The sequence below is a fragment of the Sturnira hondurensis genome, unplaced genomic scaffold (genome assembly GCF_014824575.4).
Source record: "Sturnira hondurensis isolate 20B ecotype Veracruz unplaced genomic scaffold, ASM1482457v3 Scaffold0017436, whole genome shotgun sequence".
NCBI classification, from domain to species: domain Eukaryota; kingdom Metazoa; phylum Chordata; class Mammalia; order Chiroptera; family Phyllostomidae; genus Sturnira; species Sturnira hondurensis.
Window position 1 is genome coordinate 19,656,312 of NW_028090067.1, and position 19,202 is coordinate 19,675,513.

At 51.1% G+C, this 19,202-nt stretch overlaps 1 protein-coding gene across 1 annotated transcript; it reads right to left on the bottom strand.

The window, feature by feature from the left end:
- Window positions 1-8,467: 8,467 nt before the first annotated feature.
- On the bottom strand, window positions 8,468-16,886 carry NAGA (alpha-N-acetylgalactosaminidase). The gene is made up of 10 exons (XM_037068391.1): window positions 16,792-16,886; window positions 16,302-16,393; window positions 15,380-15,515; window positions 14,722-14,893; window positions 14,103-14,280; window positions 13,663-13,757; window positions 12,765-12,926; window positions 11,329-11,526; window positions 10,244-10,387; window positions 8,468-9,748 (listed from the first exon to the last, which is right to left on the bottom strand). Exons 2-10 carry the CDS (start codon window positions 16,315-16,317, stop codon window positions 9,614-9,616), a joined length of 1,236 nt encoding a protein of 411 aa, XP_036924286.1. The 5' UTR covers window positions 16,318-16,393; window positions 16,792-16,886; the 3' UTR covers window positions 8,468-9,613.
- Window positions 16,887-19,202: the final 2,316 nt, after the last annotated feature.

Below are 19,202 nucleotides of genomic sequence, written 5' to 3' on the forward strand. Positions count from 1 at the left end.
CCCTAGCATGTTCTTTTGTCACGCAGGAACCAAACAGCAGGAGGTGTTCCCTGTGCATGTAGCGGCCTGATCCTCTCCACGCATCTGTGAGGTCCTGGTGAGCGCTGAGTCCCTTTTCCTACCGCAGACTTGATCCTGGTGGTCAGAGGGCCTTGAAAATCCATGGTGTCAGAGGTGGTATGGTAGATTAGACAAGGGCTCAGATTTCTCATGAGATCAGAAGATTGGTTCCAGGTCTTCTGCTGCGGTGTAACTGAAGTATGGGGGTTGCTAGGAGCCAGAGACCAGCTGCTCTTGAGCCAGCTCAGCTGGCAGAGGAAAGAGAATCCTGAGATCTTTGAGAATTTCATGGCCTCATGGCCTCATCCCCTCATCACAGCCCCAGGCCTGAAGGCTCCGCTGCATTAATTGCCTCAGTGATGCCCCCTGAGTAAAGGGTACTGATAAGGGACGGAGGGTGAAGACTTTTAGAAGGGCAGTAATTATGTGAATTGTCTGGCCCATTTATTAGCTACTTGTTTGTGCTGAGCACCCTGACAGGCGCTTTACATAAAAAATTGAGCAAGGAGAGTGCTTGAACTCATCGATCTCATGATGAAGAAATGGGCCGGGGGAGGGGGGGGAAGCAAATTGCCTAAGGGGAACAGCTGGCTAGTAAATGACAGGGCAGGATCTGAACACGGGCTTCCCTTCTCATTCACACACCCATTTACTGAGTGCCTTTTATGTGCTCTTCCCATGTGCTTGGGAGATCAGTGACTGAAACAGACAAAGTTCCTGTTCTTGTGGTGCTTACATTCTAGTAATACTAAGATGCAGTCAGTATACGTTGTGCTATATGATATAACTAGATGTATCGTGTTCAAACTGCAGGAAAAGCAAAGTCAGAGATGTTGGTAAAAGCTATAAAAAGTATAGAACAAAGTAAGGAAGATCAGGAGTGTTTGGCAGAGGGAGCAGTTTGCAGTAGCACCTTGGGGAGAAGGTAAAATTTGAGTGAAGATTGAAGGGGTAAGTTGGTGAGGGAGCTAGCCATGCAGACCGGGAGAGAGTGTTCCAGGCGGAGGGAGTGGCTAGTGTAAAGGCAGCTTAATTCCAAGGTGCCTTCCCTTACACCCAGTGCCTAAAAGCACAGATGACTATGAGAAGACTCCTGTTCTCAAGGAAGGAAAACCTGTAAACAGACTGTAAGACGGCCAGAGTGCGGAAGGTCTGAATTGGTTCGAATAAAACAGCTTGGCGATGGAGACTGATTTCTGGGTCCTCGTCAGAGAACAGGCCTCCTTCCTGCGTACGTCCTGAGGATCAAAGAAGCTACAGTAACCAAAGAGTCTGGGGTCACCCTGGTTTTCCACCCTCGATTAAAGTCTGCTTGTTGTTGCACACCTCTGCTGTGGCCTTGGTCTCTCTGTTTCTGAAGGTGTCTCTGATATGCATGGCCTGGTGCTGGTCCCTCGGGACCACCCAGTAGGGCAGCTTGGATGTGCCCGGCTCTCAGCTTCCTGGCTGGGCTCTGCACTTGTCCTGCTTCAACCATTCATTATCTGATTCTGAGAGAGATGGATCTTTTCTGTGCTGAAGCCTCGTGCTGAAGTGCCCCTTGATGGAGCACTTGCCTAAGTTGGGGAAGCCTGTTCTGCAACTTTCCGTGGAGAAGAGGCCCCAAATAAATCACTGTGAGAGCGTGCGAGCCGACCCCTCTGCTGTGCCACCCGACACTGTGCCCTGGGTTTCATGAGGATCAGTTGGGGTCGAGTACTTACTGAGGCTGCTCCAACCCTGCGTTCTGAGGAATGTCAAGCAGGTCACAGATCGCTCCAGCGATAGACAATTTCATTACATTTTGCAAGTGTCCACCCTGTCCTGGATCCCACCCACTCCCAAAATATAGGATGAGAACAGGTGGGTACTTCACCCTCTGTGGTTCCTCTAGGGGGTTGTCTGGCCGCCTCCTGTTGGCTTGCTCCGATACTCTTTTCCTGGTCTTCAGCCCTGTTTGGGCCTTGGATAACATTTGGGGAATTACTTTGGAAATATGTGTGCTCAAGCTTGGGCTTTTCCCTTGGACCCAATTCTGGCATTAGCTCTCTGGCTTTTCCCTGTGAGCAATAAGAGAGACTCGAGTTTCTGACAGAAGCGCAATGATCAGGTCTGCACAGGGCTCAGAGAAGGGATTCCGACCGCTTAGGGAGGTCCTGTCCGCTTCTTGGAGAAGGGGATGTCTGCGTTGTTTTTTTTTTAAAAAGATTGTATTTATTAATTTTTCAACAGAGGGGAAGGGAAGGAGAAAAAGAGGGACAGAAACATCAATGTGTGGTTGCCTCTAATGCACCCCCAACTAAGGACCTGGCCTGCAACCCAGGCATGTGCCCTGACTGGGAATTGAACTGGCCACCCTTTGGTTCTCAGGCCGGCACTCCTTCCACTGAGCCACACTAGCCAGGGCTGAATGGTTTTAATGTAGAATTCCGTGTCCAGTGAAATTATCCTTCAAGAATGAAGAAGTACTTTATCGGGCAAAGAAATAATGAGGGCATTTGTCCCCAACAGAGCTGCCCTGCAAGCACTTTTAAAAGTTCTTCAGAGAAAGAAATTGATGTAATCAGAAAGTTGATCTCCATAAGGAAAGGAGGAGTGTTAGAGGAGGAATAAAGGTAAAATGAAATCTTTTATTCTTTTTTCAAAATTTAATTTACTTATCCTTACAAGGGAAGGGGAGAGGGAGAGAAACATCAATGTGTGGTTGCTTCTCTTGCGCCCCCTGCTGGGAACTGGCCCCTGCTGGGAACTGGCCTGCAACCCAGGCATGTGCTCTGACTGGGAATCAAACTGTGATCTTTTGGTTCACAGGCCTGTGCTCAATCCGCTGAGCTACACCAGCCAGGGTGAAATCCTTTATTCTTATTCTTAAACTAACAGATGATAGTTTGTTCAAATAATAGCAGCAACAATGTACTCAATGGTATAGTTAATGGATAAGTGAAATAAATGACAGCAATTTTTTAAAGATAATAGAAGAGTTAGAAATACTGTTAAGAGATACTTGCTCTATTTGTGAAGCAGTATAATGCTATTTGAAAGTGGACTTTGGGCCCAGCTGTAAATGTATATTGTAAACTCTAGGACAACCACTAAAAAAAGTTAGAAGAAAATAGTACAGATAAAGTAAGAGAGGACAGAAAATACAATAATATAAAATGCTTAATTAAAACTAGAGAAGGCAGGAAAAGAGGGAAAAAAGAAAAAAAATATATATATGAGCACAATAGATAGAAAACAGTAAAATAGCCCTGGCCGGGTGGCTCAGTTGGTTAAGGCGTCAGCAGCATTGCAGCCAGGGCACATCCTAGCTGGTGGGTTCAGTCCCCAGTGTGGGTGTGTACAGTAGACAGCTGATCGGTGTTTCTCTCTCTCCCTTCCCCTCTCACTATAATCAATAAAAACATATCCCTGGGTGAGGATTTTAAAAAAACAATAAAATGTATGGTAGCTATTGATCCAACCATATCAATAATCATTTTAAATACCAGTGGTCTAAGTAGACAAATCAAAAGACAGACGCTATGATAATGGACTAAAAAAGAAAAAAAGACCCAACTATATATTGTCCACAAGAAACCTACTTAAATGTAAAGACACATACAGGTTAAGAGGAAAGCAATAGAAAAAAATTCTGGATATCAATGGCACAACAATGTGAATATACTTAACATTACGGGAGTATACAGTTAAAGATGGTTAAGATGATAAATTTTATATGTACTTTATCAGTTTTTTCTTAAGAGAAAAGGTATGAAAAAAGATATTTTGTTAACAAGTCAAAAGAAATCTGAATATGTTAATTTTAAACAAAGCTGATATTTTAAAACAAAGAAAAGTATTAAGGAGAAATGGGGGCATTATATAATGATAAAAAGAACAATTTTTGGCCCTGGCTGGCGTAGCTCAGTGGATTGAGCTCGGGCCTGTGAACCAGACGATCGCGGTTCGATTCCCAGTCAGGGCACATATCTGGGTTGCAGGCTGATTCCTTGCAGGCTAACTACCAGCAGGGGTCACACGAAAGGCAACCATACATTGATGTTTCTCTCCCTCTCTCCTTCCCCTCTAAAGATAAATAAATAAAAATCTTTAAAAAAAAAAAAGAACAATTTTTAATGCATGAACCTAACAACAGAGATCCGAGGTAGGGGAGGCAAACGCAGAGAACTACAAGGAGACATGGGTAAACCCACTGTGCAGCTGGGGAATTCAACACTCCCCTGTCTCTGTAATTGACAGGTCCAGCGGGTAGATGTTCAGTGAGGTCATAGTGGACTAAACAGCAGTAGCAAACTATATCTAACTGACCTTTATAAAATTCGTCATCTGACAACAGCAGAACACACACTCTTCTCAAGCTCACGTAGAACATTCACTAAGGTAGACCAAATTCCAGAACACAGGCTCTCTCACCGCCGGGCGGTTGTCTGAGACAGCATTCTCCAGCATCTCCCAGACGGCGGCTGAGGGGCTGGAGCTGGCTCATAAGCCTCTGCAGGGTCCTCAGGAAGAAACAAGGTCTGTATGTCCATTACATGACCCGTGGGTGGGCAAGACTTGTCCCAGTCCCTAGGGATATGGCGCTGGGTCTCACAGCTGCCACAGGCACTTTTGTCCTTGGACGGATGCCGAAGAGTGGCTGAGTGGGGGATCCACGAGCAACACCTTATTTAACCATCTGCTGACGTCATCACACCTTTTAAGTTCCTGCTCCTTACCCTGAATTCAGAGGATAGTCTTCCCTCTCGTGTTCACCCTTTTATGGGTGGAAGTGGCCTGGAGAGGAGTGAGGCTGCCTCTGGTCCTGGAAACACCGGATGTTCAGGTGAGCAGGGCAGAAGAGTTTGGATAGTGTTGAATGGGAAAAAAGAAAAACTAGTGTTATTTTGCATCATGCCAGGAGTCTGGAAAAGGAGAGAGTAGAGCAGGAATCATTAATTCTGATCGCCCACAGTGGCGGGTAGGATATCCATTCCTACCGACACCGAACTCTATTCTCCTTCGTTCCTCCTCTTGGGCGTCCCAGGGGCTAGAAGGTGTGCGCTTCGGGACTGGATTCCCCCTGTCTTTGTGTGTGTTGTTGCATCCTGGGAGCGCCACTGTCCTGTTTGTGACCCAGACCAAACGTATTCTCTAGGAGCCCGAGTATACTGTCTAGCCATGCTGGACTCGGCTGACCTGGGCTTGTCCACGCCACTGTCCCCAAGATGCTGGGCACCTTCCGGTTCACTCCCAGGGATATATCTTCTTTTTTAATTGTAGTAAAAATTACAACATAAATTTTGTCTCCTTACGTTTTTAAGTGTATGCTTCTGCAGTGTTAGCTATACAGGTTTTTCTCCGCTGTATGGAGGTGGAGTGGTCCTGTGAAACTTTTCTCAAGCCAAAATGGCATAAAGCGAGGAGTATCCCCTGCTTTCTGGATGTGTGCATCAAGCCACTTCGCTTTTGGGAAACACCTATCTTAGTACGGTAATAAAAGCAAAAATCCTGGCAGGATTTCTTTTGGTTGGTGAAAATAGGTATTGTCCTAATGTAGGTCTTTTGTTAAAACAAAGTGGAGTGAAACCTACTTATGGAAACTGGGAGGCGCGTGTACTCACCATTGTCCTGTGGATCTCTAAAACTTTCATTGGCAAGACTGAAACTCAATTCCCAGTGAACAACTCCTCCTCTCCCCCTCCCACACACCCCTGGGAACCTCCATGCCACTTTCTACTTCCTGTTTCTATGAAATCGACTACTTTAGCTACCTCATGTAAGTGAAATCATACAGCATTTGGGTTTTTTGGTGAGTGGCTTATTAGCATAATATTCTCAAGATTCATCCATGTTGTAGCATGTGGCCACACTTCCTTCTTTTTTAAAGCTAACATTCCATTGTAGGAATATACCTTATTCTCTTTATCCACTCATCCATCGGTGGACTTAGGGTTGCTTATGCATCTTGGCTATTGTGAATAATACTGCAATGGAAATAGGTGAGAGGTTTGTTTTTTTAATACCAGCACCATTGATATATAATTCATGTACCATATAGTCCACCCATTTTAATGTGTACAATTCCATGATTTTTAGTATGTTCACAGGTATGGGAAGCCATCACTCCCGTCAATTTAGGCACATTTTCATCATCTCGGAAAGAACGCTTGGACCTGTTAGCTGCCAGCCCGTATACCCGCCTCTTCCCCACCCAGTCCTCAGCAGCCACTGTCTGTCTGTGTAGCTTTTCCTGTCCGGGACTTTTATGTGAGTGGGATCATGATATTGTGGTCTTCGTGCCTGGCTTCTTTCCCTGAGCATGTTTCCAAGGTTCATCCATGTAACATGCCCATATTTTACTCCATTTTATGGCTGAATAGTATTCCATTGTATGGCTAACCATATTTTATTTATCCATTCATCAGTTGGTAGACATTTGTATTATTTCTACCATTTGGCTGTTGTAAATAATGGTGCTCTAAATACTTGTTTACAAGGTTTTGTGTGGACATATGTTTTCATTTCTTTTGGGTATATACCTACATGTGGAATTGCTGTGTCATATGATAACTCCATGTTTCATCATTTGAGGAATTGAACCACCTTCCACAGTAGCTGTGCCAGTTTTACATTCCCATCAGCAGGTATGAGGATTCCACTCCACATCCTTGCCCACACTTACTGCCTCACGTTTTTATTCTAGCCACCCTTCCGGGGGTGAAGTGGGATTTCATTGCTTCATTTGCACTTCCCTAATGGTTAGTGACGTTGGGCATTGGCCATATACATCTGTTCCTTAGAAAAATGTCTATTCAGATACTTTGCCCATTTGTAAAAGTCTTTTAAAAGATTTTATTTATTTATTTTATAGAGAGGGGAAAGGAGGGACAGAGAAGGTGAGAAACATTGATTGGTTGTTTTCTGCAAACAGCCCAACAGGGGACAGAGCATGGAGCCCCCAACCCAGGCATGTGCCCTGCCTGGGAGTCAAACTGGGACCTTTAGCTTTGTGGGAAGAGGCCCAACCAACTGAGCTACACTGGTCAGGGCTCTTTGCCTGTTTTTAATTATTTCTTTTTATTACTGTTTTGAGAGTTCTTCATGTATTTTAAATAGAAGCCCCTTACCAGAAATACGAATTGCCAATATTTTCTCCTATTGGGTGGGTTGTCTTTACTCTTTTTAAAAAAATATATATATATTTTATTTTTAAGATTTTATTTATTTACCTTTAGAGGGGAAGGGAAGGAGAGAGGGAGAGAAATATCAACGTATGGTTGCCTCTCGTGTGTCCCCTGCTGGGAACTGGCCCACAACCCAGGCATGTGCCCTGACTGGGAATTGAACTGAGATCGCCTGGTTCGCAGGCCCGCGCTCAATCCACTGAGCTACACCAGCCAGGGCTACTCTCTTTTTAATCTGGGCAAATTATAGCTATAAATTTCCCTCTGATCACTACTTTCACTCCTGAGTTTTGATATGTTGTGTTTTAATATTTTTGGTATGTTATTTTAATTGATCTCAAAGTATTTTGTATGTGATGTATGATGAGCTTCCATCATGGAAGCTTTGAAAGCTTCTATCTTGTTGCTTTCAAAAATTCTCCCTTCGTCTTTTCAGAGTTTGAATATGATGTGTCTAGGTATAGATCTCACTGAGTTCATCCTGCTAGGAGCTCAATGACCTTCTTGGATGTGTAGATTAATATTTGTCATCAGCCCTGGGTGGTGTGGCTCAGTGGATTGAGTGCTGGCCTATGAACCAAAGGGTTGCTGGATCGATTCCCAGTTGGGGCACATGCCTGGCTTGGGTTGCAGGCCAGGTCCCCAGTGGGGGGCGTGCAAGAGGCAACCACACATTGATGTTTCCCTCCCTCTTTCTCCCTCCCTTCCCCTCTGTCTAAAAATAAAAATTAAAAAATATATATATATAATGTGTATATTTGACAAATATATATGTATTTGTCATCAAATATGGAAGATTTGAGCCATTATTTTTTCAAATACCCTTTCTGTCCTTTCTTCTTTATATGTATGTTGGTCTGTTGCATGGTGTCCCATGAGCCTCAGCGTTTTTCTTCCTTCTTTCTACTCCTCAGACAGGTTAATTCCAGCGGGTCCATATTTTTTTTTAAAGATTTTATTTATTTATTTATCTTTAGATGGGAGGGAGCGAGGGAGAGAAACATCAATGTATGGTTGCCTTTTGTGTGTCCCCTGCTGGGAGTTGGCCTGCAGGGAACCAGCCTGCAACCCAGGCATGTGCCCTGATGGGAATCGAACCGCAATCGTGTGGTTCGCAGGCCCGTGCTCAATCCACTGAGCTAAACCAGCCAGAGTCCAGCGGGTCCATATTAAAGTTTGCTGGCTTCCGTCAGGGAAGCCAGGTGCCCTGTCTCAGCGAAAGGAAGAGGGCTCAGGAAATAGGAACTAAAGGAAGGCAGTCAAAAACATACCATTCTTTTACTTGAAAAAGGAGGAACAGGAAATGTGTTCTAAGACACAGAGACCCTAGACTTTTCTTGGACACAGTTGGGGGATTTGAACCTCCTCTGCAGCCAGGTTGGGAGGGGAGCCACTAGGGGAGAGGACAAGCTGCAGGGCCCTGGGGGAGAAAGGCAGAGCTGAAACCCCTCATTGGCACCCAGCCCCCGAGAACCGCTGGATGAAGCCCTGTCAGGAGAGGTGGGATGAGCTGACAGGTGTCTGAGACAGCAGTGCAAAGTTCCTTAGCTGATCAGGGCCTTGCACGTGCGGCGGAGGGGCGGGTGGGAGTGGCGATCTGGGCCAGCAGAGCCTGGAGTGTCTGAATGCGGTGCGGAAGGGGTGCGCAAGACGAAGGGGGCCTGGGACCACTGCTGCTCTGCCTCGCTGTGCCGTCACCACCCCCAGCACCGTGTGGCAGAGCAGGGATGGCTCCCTGGCAAGGGGCAAGTCTGGACTGAAGTATAATCTGCAGGTCACTTGGGAAAACGAGAGGCCAGAAGACGCCACATATCTTCCACCCGAGCGAGATGGAAAACCAGCGCCCTGTGTCCTGCCAGAGTCCACAACTGAAGGTGCCCACGGCCCCAGGTCCATGTTACACCTGTGCGACTCAAGGAGAGCTTTATTGGTGACCCAGGGGGCCCAGGTGACTCCCATGCAGGGTCAGCCTGCAAAGCCGACCACATGATGCATGGAAGTTCCAGACAAGAGGTCAGATCTCCACTACTAATTTGGAGAAAAATCCCAAATCTTGATTTCAGTCAGTGAAAGGTCAGAGGCTGGAGTCCTGATGGGCACCAGTGCCCCTGCCTTGGGGGCTCAGGAGGCTGGCCGAGTTGTTCAGCAACATCTGTGCGGCCATGCAGATGAGGTAAGAGGCCAGGAAGGCCACAGGAAAGTGCCCAAGACATGTACGTTTCCAGGAGAGTTCATACTTGGGCAGAACATGGAACCTGGCCCTGAGATTGCACTTTGGGTCTGATGGGGTCGCCTGCCAAGTGGGCCTGGGGAGCAGAGAACCCCGCCTCCTGGCCCTCAGCAAGCCAAGGCTCCATGGTCTGGGTTCAGTGGTGTTGCTGCAGCCTGTCACACGTCTCAGCTCCTCACAGCTGGGGTACCTCCAGCTTCCTAATAGGATACAGGTACCACATCACCACCCCTGAAGGATTGATGGTCACTGTGAAATTGGTCTCAGCCTGGAGGCCGCTGATGACACCACCAGTGTAGACGTCCTGGGCCTGCAGCAAGGAGGGACATAAATAATGCCACCATAAGAATGGCCATGCAGAGACTCCTCAGAGGACGTAGAAGGCTGGACTTCGGCCTGTCTGTGCTGGGCCTCCAGTGTGCCCTACAGAAGTGGGAGCCCTGAGTCTCCCATTATTACTTCCCCACTGGCACAGCCACCAGATGCCCAAACACAGGCAGCGCTGACAGCCCAGCCCCCAGACAACCCAAGAAATGTGCCAGCAAGGACTGGCCAGTGAGGGGAGGAGCATGGCCTCAGTGGGGAACGGACTCTTTTACACCCAGGAGTTCTGCTTACATAGCTGGACGGTACCAGTGCAGAGGACAGCACCAGCCATGGCCCTCAATGCCTGCAGCTGCCCCATGGACACCTGACACAGAACCCAAGGCCCATGGCTTAGAGGAGGCCACGTGTGAGTGAGGACCACCCCCAAAGATGTTCTCCCAGGGAAACAAAAGGCACGTGCTACCTGCGGAGTGCTCACCTCATACGAGCTGGAGCTGCTGAAGTTGAGCTGGGCCAGGGAGGAGTGGAAGCGATAAGGCATATCCACCCTGCGGCTGAAGAAGACTAAGGCATAGGCATCACTGGCCAGGGGCCGCAGGAACACTTCGATGGAGGATTTGTTCTGCACACAGAAGATGGCTGCTGGCTGGGGTCCCTGCTTAGGTTGGCCCTGAAGTCCCCTTCCTGCCCCCCACTCCCCAGCCCACAGTTTTGTCGTGCAAAAACTTGGGGAGGACACCACAGCCCTCCAACACCCCAACTTCTCTTACTCTATCTTCCTTCCTTCCCTGACTCAGCAGATGCTCCCCAACATTAACTCGGTGCCAGGACACACAGACAATGCTGCATGAGGTCCTGCTTCAGAAAGCTCTGCGTATGATCGGAGGGGACAGACAGGGACAGCTGCTGCCCTGGAGTGGAGGGCACTGGCCAGTGGGGTTGATCACTCTGCCCCGAGCAGCCAGGAGCATGAACTCCCATCCCCCAGCAGGTCCCTGGCCTGGCAGGCATTAGTTACCTCTCTGGGCCTCACCAGTTCCAAAGCTGTGTGCTATCGGTGTGTAGAGTTCTTTTTACTAGAGATGAAAGGGTTTGTGTAAAGAGCACACACTTTGGGGTGACACTGTTGGAGTCAAGTACAACTGCACCGTTTACCACTTGTGGGGCCTTGAGCTAAAGTTACTTGGACTTCATTTGTAAAATAGGGAAGGATATCTACCTTCTGAGAAAATGTATCTAGAGTGCCCAGCACACAGTAGGTGGTCAGGAAACAGTAGATGCCATGGCGAGTAATAGTCATGTTCCTTGGATCAAACAACTAAATGCTGCAGGGAAGCCCCAGTTCTCTGCCAGGCATCTCACTGGAGAGGCTCACTGTCCCCTGTGCATGGCGTGGGGGGCGCGGGGGCGCCTCCCTCCCACATCTCCCATGGGCTCTGGCCCTGCTCTCAGCCAGGGATGGGCGGGCAGTTGGAGTAGACCCAGCAGTCTTCAACTCAACAGCCTTGTTTTCAGGGGAGTCTAGCCCCTCAGCCTCCCTCCCTTTTCCCCACACCCCAGTACCTTGAGGATCCTGCGTCCCTGGATGCCTAAGGGATCCTGGTTGATTTTGATCATGAGTGGATTCTGCAGAATGTCTGTGTTCTGGGCAGAGATGGTACGCAGGTCTGTGGACATGAAGAGGGGAGCTGCCAGCACCGTCCACAGGGCCATCTGGGCCCGGGCTTGCTCGAAGCTGAGGCCGAAGTTCCCAATGAGCAGCTAGGGGCAGAGGAGAGGAGCAGTCAGCCCTTCCCTCTTTAGGGACGAGGTCACAGGGAGCCACCCCAAGCTTGTAGCTGGGGCAAGAGAAGATGGTGATGGGAAGGACGGCCACATGTGGGAGCCTGGTTTGGCAAACACCATCCCCCAGCAGCGTGGCCACAGGATGAGTGGAGTCACTTTGCATCTGAGCCTCAGCTTCCTATTCACCCCAAACTGGGGGTGCTCGTCATGTCACAGGTCGTTCGAGGTGTTGCCGAAGGCATTTGTAAACCGAAACATGCAAGTCAAGAAACCCAGGGAGGCAGCGGTAGGAAACTGGGACCAGAGCCGGACAGAGTCCCTGCTCCTGCCAGTGACCACCCAGCTGCCCTACCCACAGGTGACCTGGGGTGACCAGCCCAGCCGGGACAGAAATGATTACTGCTCACACCGCTGTTACCTGCTAGGTGACACCAATTTAAGCACTGTGCATGGGCCCCGCTGTGCCCAGCACTTGAAAGGGTCATCCTCTATAAGGTAGCCAGTGTTATTGGTCTCATTTTCCCGGACAAAACAGGCACAAAAACATTAAGTCACTTTCCCAAAGTGCATGGCAGAGCAGGAGCCGGAGTTCTAACTCAGGTCAATTCCTGTTTCTCCAGGTGCCCCACCATCTAGTGGAGTGTTTGTTATAATCATCACTGGTAGTAAACACTTGACTAAATGAAGAGAGCAATAAAACTATAAGACAAATTACAAAAATATTTAAGTCACCAGGGCTATGACTGCGATGGGTATAAGGGGCCAGTTCTGCTTGTGGATGCCCTGCAGGTGCAAGACTGTACCGGGCATTGAAAGAAGAGTCAAGGGCTAGGCGAGGACAGGCTAGGGAGGGGCTGGCAAGAAAGCGTGGAACATTCACGTTCTTCACCCTGTAGAGGAAGAACGTCTCACACAAGAGTCACTACAGACCAAGTTCTCAAGTTTCAAGCATCAGAATTGCCTGGGAAGACTGTCAACAATGGGCATTCCCAGGCCCCCCTCAACATTCTGATCCAAATGGTGGGGGGGGAGGGCTGGGAACAGAACTGTAAATAAGCTCCAAAGTAAGTTGAATGCAGCTAGTTCAAGGACACAGTTCAGAGACACTGATCTAGAACTTGGCAGTGAGTGACCAGTTAGAGGGCACAGGGCAGTGGGGAGCAGGTCCATCATGGACGGTAGGCCTTGGGACATCCCCCTCCATGTTGGTGTACCATGTCTGGGTCGTTCCAGTGCCCAGGGCCTGCCACTGGCTGCAGTATGTCCTGATTGTCCGCAAACCAGTCCAGGATGGACAGCACGCTACTCCAGGAGTCCTGGATGTCGTCATAGTTGCGCCAGAGGTTGCAGGTGTCTGCCAGCAGGCTGTAGTTCACCTGGATGTCAGAGGGGACAGAGTCCAGCACCAGAGTCACACCCTGCTGCCTAGAGGCCCACACAGGGGCTGGGGAGGCTCAGCAGGAGACAGAGGTGGGGAAGGGGGAGAGGACAGGCCCGAGCTTGTTCAGAGTAAGGAAGGCCCCAGAGAGAGCGGTCCTGCTCTGGGGCTGCCCAGGCCTCCACTCCATGCATGCTGGTGCCAGAAGCCGACCCAGCCCTCCCCTGCCAGCTGGGGTCAAGCCCAGGACACCGACCCAAGCTGGTGTACCAACAACATCCCTGCTGCATACGCACCCTGTGTTCTCACAGCGAGAGTCCCACCCTCTGCCCGCATTCTCCCCCAGGTCTGCAAGTCTGATCCCATCCTTTCTAGCATCCTAGGTACTGAGGAGCCCCTGGTGAGGTGCCCACAAGGCCCTTCAGAGGCACGGCCCCACCTGCCCATCCTCAGCAGCCTTCTGGATCTCCTAGCCCACTCGGTACAACCCAGATTCCAACCACTTGATGGCTGCCGTGGGTCGGCACATCACACATGGTTCCCATGCCTTCAGCCCACATAAGTGCCTCCTCTTCTCTAAGACCCTAGGCTGGCTGAGACCCCCTTGGGGGCACTTAGGACCCTCTCTCCAGACCTACGTAGGCAACTATGGTGGGAGCAGCCCTGACTCTGCACAGGAGGTGAGGAGGCCAGGTGTGGAGAATACTGCCAGGTGGGTGCACGGAACGGCTTACCTTGGGGGGGAGGCCCCCTTCGTAGGCTGGCCAGCTGCAGGAGAAGGCAATGGGGCGGCCTGTGGCATTCAGGGCCGCGGCCATCATGGGGTACCCTGGAGGAGTGCAACACTCACGTTTCAGGACCGAGGAGATGCAGGAGGCAGTCTGGGGCCTCAGCCCAGACCTTTCCCCATGAAATGTGAGGAAACTGAGGCTCAACAGAGATGCTCCCCCCTGTACCCAAAGTTGCAAAGACTTCCTAGGTGGGGCATGGTGCCAACCCATCTTTTGGGGGCCTGGGAGCCAAGATCGCCCAGCCCCTTGGTGAGGGAAATTAGGAAACACTACATTCTGGGGGCCATGCAGACGTATAAGCTCAGCCAAGTGGGCACTGGTAGGCCTCCCATGGCCATCCCTTCCTGTCTCCCTTATGGCCCCCAGACAGCTGCGGGACTCACCTTTGGCCTGTTCCTCTGGGGTCGAGAAGCAGCCATCCAGCTTCAACATGTCCACCTTCCACTTGGCAAAAGTTTGAGCATCCTGAACCACCTTGTCCAGCGTGGTGCCTGGGTAACCCATGCAGGTGAAGTTGCCCAGGTCCTCATAGATACCCAGCTGCAGACCCAGGGAGTGAGCCTGTGGGGAGAGCCAAGGACACCGGAGGTTCAGGCACACCTGACCAGTCCCCATTAAAACCTTCGACGGTGCCCCAGTGCCCAAAGGGAAGGGTCCACACTTGCTGGCCAGCCTCTGCAGACTACGGTCCGTCCCTTCCCTCCAACTCACACACCTCCTGTGGGTTGTCTCTTGCCTCTAGGCCTTTGCTTCTGCCATCCCCCCTGCCTTACACCCCATCTCTGTGGTGTCAGCTCAAGAATTAACTCCTCCTCCAGAGAACTTTCTGAAATCCCTTCCTGGCTCTTACCCACCACTGTGAGCCATACCTAGCTGTGTCTTTATATTTCCCATCAGACTGAGTTCTCAAGCAGGGATTGTGGAAAGGGAGCCCTCTGTGGGGTGGGGTGGAAAGAGTCATCTGGCCCCCAAGCTGAGGGGCAGGGCTGGGGCAGAGCTCACATAGTCAGCCAGGAAGGCAATGCCATTGGGGAAGCGCTTGGGATCGGGCACCAGGTAGCCGTTGGCGTCACGCCCACCAATCCAGCAGTCGTCGATGTTAAGGTACGTGTAGCCCAGGTCCCGCCACCCGTCCTGTGCCAGCCGGTCGGCCATCTCCATGAAAAGCTGCTCACTGGAGAGAGGGGCAGGGGACGGAGCAGCTTAGTGGCCTAACTGTCCCTCACCCTCGATGCCTTTACCAGACCTTCTCAGGTGCTCTGAGTGTGCGTCCAGGACTCTGGCTCGGCTGTCACCTGAAGACTAAGCCAGGTAACAACTATAAATGACAACAGGGATTGTGTTATGAGTCCTAAGCCATGTGAAGTTGAAAGGAAGGGTTTAGCCACCCAGTCAAGGGGCAGGACTGAGCCAGGGGAAGCACCTTGAGGTCTGGCCTAGCCTTACAATGATCTCTGAATGTCTCAGGGGTGGGCCCACTAGAAGGTACCTGCCGCACAGCCTGCAAGGCCTCACGGAGGCCCCAAGCAGGTCAGGCGGCCCCAAAGTGACCTATGGCTGCAGTCTCTCTGGGATGAGAGGCGGGGCACTCTGGCCCTCTCCCCCCTGCCCCCACTCTGCAGGGCCTCGGGCAAAGCTCGCCAGGTGGTGTGGACCTTACCTGATGCAGTTCTTTGGGTCCTCGTCACAGTCAGTGTTGCAGCGGAAGCGTTCCCAGGCCAGCCAGCCCATGGGTGGCTTCCGCAGGAGCCCGTTCTCCAGCGCCAGCACCTGGTCCACCAGGGCCAGCAAGAGCACTGTAGAGGGTCGGGAGATGAGTATGAGTGACTCCCGTGGCCCCTGCCCTCACCGCCCACCTCCGCATGCTGCTCAGCCCTGCAGAAGCTCCCAGCCTGCACACAAGTCCTAGGCTTGGGGTGGAACTGGCCCTTCCTGCAATCGCTGGCTGATGGTGCCTGGACCAGGGCATATGTTTGAAGCCTGGGCCCTTACTTGCTGTTGTAGCCACAAGAGTGCTAGAATTAGCAAACACTAATAGCTGAGGTCATATCCTTTCTATACCCAGACCAGCTCCATCACACAGAACTTGACAGTACACTGTAGCCAGATTCCAGGTCTCCTGGGTCTCATCCAGGATGTTTGTTCTCCATCACAGACCCCCAAGAAGCCTTAGAAGAGCTGAAGAGGTCAGCCGGGTGGGACCTGCACCCAGTCAGCTCGCCTGGGCGAGCCCTTTCCCTCTTGGGCCTCAGTTTCCTAATCTGTAAGATGGAGTTAATGTACTGACTTCCCAGGACTGTTCTCAGCACATGTTGTTATCAGCTAAGAAGGAAGGGCCTCGGCACCGTGGGGGAGAGGGGATGAGGAAGAAAGAGACCCCTTCAGAGGGGAACTGATTCCTGGGTGGGGAGCATTTCCCTCTCTTTTCCACGCCCAGCTCCAAGAATAAGAGGAACCTGTCTCCCCACATCTCCACAGCACGGGAGGAGGCCCAGACGCCAGAAGACTGGACTCCCCCCAGGTAGCCCCACTCCCAACTGGTCACCTACCCTCCCAAGGCCACGCCCTCCCTCGTAGGTTACCTGTCTTCCACAACATTGCGCTGGACTCAGCCTTTCAAGACCTGACCAGATCTGCTCTGCTTTTACCAGCTTTACGTGTTGGGTGTTGGAAGCTAAGAAACGTTAGAAAAGCACTGGAGTCACTACCGCCTGGCAGCCCTGCCACCGTCAACCCTGGGCAGGGATCCCCAAGCCACTCTCACTATCCCCACTCCCTCCCCAGCCATCACTTCCCTTCTTCCTTCAAAAGTACTAAACAAGGTTCCTTGGACTTTAGCCCTTACCCCTTGTGCAGTGCTGGGCGCCCCGAGAGTCAAGGGCAGCCCTCCCCTCCGGGCCGGGGCCAAAGAGAGGCAGCACTGGCTCCAGGACGTTCAGGAAGAGAGGCTCTAGGCCAAGACCAGGCTCCGGACTCTCGCCGGGTCTGGGTTGCACCCTCTGGCCGCCAAAGGCAGCAGGTCCAAGCCGGGGAAGGCCCACCCTAACTCCACAGTACCCCTTCCCCTCTCACCTGCCGACTCCCTCCGACCCGCCGCTGCTTCTGCCCCCCGAGCCGCGAACCGCTGCAATCACCACATTCTCCCAGCGCGTTCCAGAGGGGCGGGCCTGACGGCGGTCAACCTTTCCGGTTGGAGCCTATCAGAATCCCCATAGCAACGTCGTGCCCCGCCCCCTATGTGCCGCACGCTCCCCGAACCTCCCAAAGCCCCACCCTCTTCGCGCTCTCGGAACGGCGGGTCTAGAGAGCAGTTGTGCTGCCTGCCTCGTCTAGCCTAGGTTCCCTGAGGCTAGACATTTCTCGTCTTCGGGTCCCTGGGTACAAGGTCAGTGCCTGGCACTTCGTAGGCGCTTGAGTACCTGCTAAGGACTTGGTTAAGAGGAAATGAGAGGATGCCCCGAAATGTGGTCCATAGTAAACCTCTCAAAACCGGTAGCAGAAGACGAATAGGCCCGGGAAAAGAATGGGGGGCGGGGGGGGGGGCGGGGGAAGCAAACCAGGCGCTTCCAAAGAGCTCTCGCAAAGCCAGGATGCTCTCTTTTCCTACCGGACACCCGTTATGCTGGCCCAGGCACTCTGCGTATTTCTTCCCAGTTTCATTCATCAAAACTTTATTGACCAACTTACTAGTGCCAAACACTTCATTTCTGGCGCTTTCACTCGGATGGGCACAGGCATCTCAAACATAACTGGCCCCCAAATCAAACACCTGCCCCCTCCTTCCATATCTCAGGTAATGACACCTGTCCTTCTAGGTGCTCAGGTCAAAACCTGGGAGTCCTCCTTGCCTCCTGTCTCCCTCACTCTCCACATTCGGGCTCTTCACAAACCCTGCGCTCTGTGCCTTGAGAACGCATTCTGGATCCGGACACCCACTGCTTTCCCGACCCCATCACATTTAGCCTGGGTAAGTGCGGCAGCTTACATTTCACCCACATTTATTCTCTCCTTGACTGGTCCTTTAAAACAGAGCTCACGCAAGACCCACCCACACATTCCGTCCTCACCTCCTACTGCTCCCCCACCCTGCCCCACCCCAGCGCAGCACACTCGCCTCCTTGCAGTTCCTCAAATGCAACAGGCCTCAACAACACTGCATTAGCTGCTCCCTCTGCCTGGGATGCTCTTCCTCCAGGTATTGGCATGACTGGCTCCATCATTTCCTCCAAGTATTTATCAGATGTCACCTTCTCAGCGAAGCCTACCCTGATGATCCTATTTAAAATTCATCCTCCTCATTCCCACAATTCCCCGATCTCCTGTACCCTGCCCTATATTTTCCACACCACGTAGTACCTTCTTCTAACACAATTATTATGGCTTATATTATTAATTGAATAAAGTTTAGTGAGAAAGACAGATAATGCACGGGAAATAAACACATGAGCAGAGGCAAGTTTTCTATAGTGGTAGTGCTATAAAGAAATACATTCCGGGGCCCTGGCTGTCGTATCTCAGTGGATTGAGCGCCGGCCTGCAAGAGACACGATCGCCGTTCGATTCCCAGTCAGGGCACATGCCTGGGTTGCAGGCCAGTTCCCATTGGGGGACTCACCAGAGGCAACCATACATTGATATTTCTCTACTTCTCTCCTTCCCTTTCCCTCTAAAGATAAATAAATAAAATCTTTAAAAAATTTAAAAAATTAAAAAGAAATACATTCCAGGGAAGGGATAGACTTGAGGGTGGGTGAAGGGGTTTAGAACAGGCCTCCCTAAGATGTGCTTACCGCACGTCGATTATTTTGAGCCGAAAGCAATGGAGACCCTGTGGGCTCAGAAGAAACTTCTGTGCCCCCTAAAACTACCTTGCCCTCAATGAGAGTTATTACCAGAGATGCTTTATGGCCTCTCTCTATGGCAGGGGACACATCAAATTACCGAACATCTGCTCTTCCTATCGATCTGCGGATTCTTATTGATCTCCTTCCCTTTGACATTCGTTAGCTCGGGGTGTCATACATTCTTTATTTTCACCTATGTACGTGGGCTCTCAGACTCTCTCCTCTATGTGGGGTCCTGTACCTAGGAATACAATTAAATTTGGTTGTTTTCTCTTGATCTTTCTCATGTTGATTTAATTATTTGAACAGCAGAAAGAAGCTAGAATGGGAGAGGAACATTTCTCTCCCCCCCACATAGGCTTCTTTACCTGTATGGTCAGGGAGGGGCTATCTGAGCTGAGACCTCATTGGTGTGAAGGAGCCCTGAGGAGTTAGAGCCCAGAGGTGGGGACGAGAAGGAAGAGCATCTGGGGCTGCAGGAGCTGCAAGGGGAAAGCTCTGCGGTGGGAGCCAGCAAGTTCCTGGCCAGAAGGTTTGAGCACAGGGGCTTCCAGGGCCACAGGGAAACCTTCCGCCTCCTGCATTTGATGGGGCGGGCGGGGGGCGGGCGGCTGGCGGGGGGGGGGGGGGGGGGGGGGG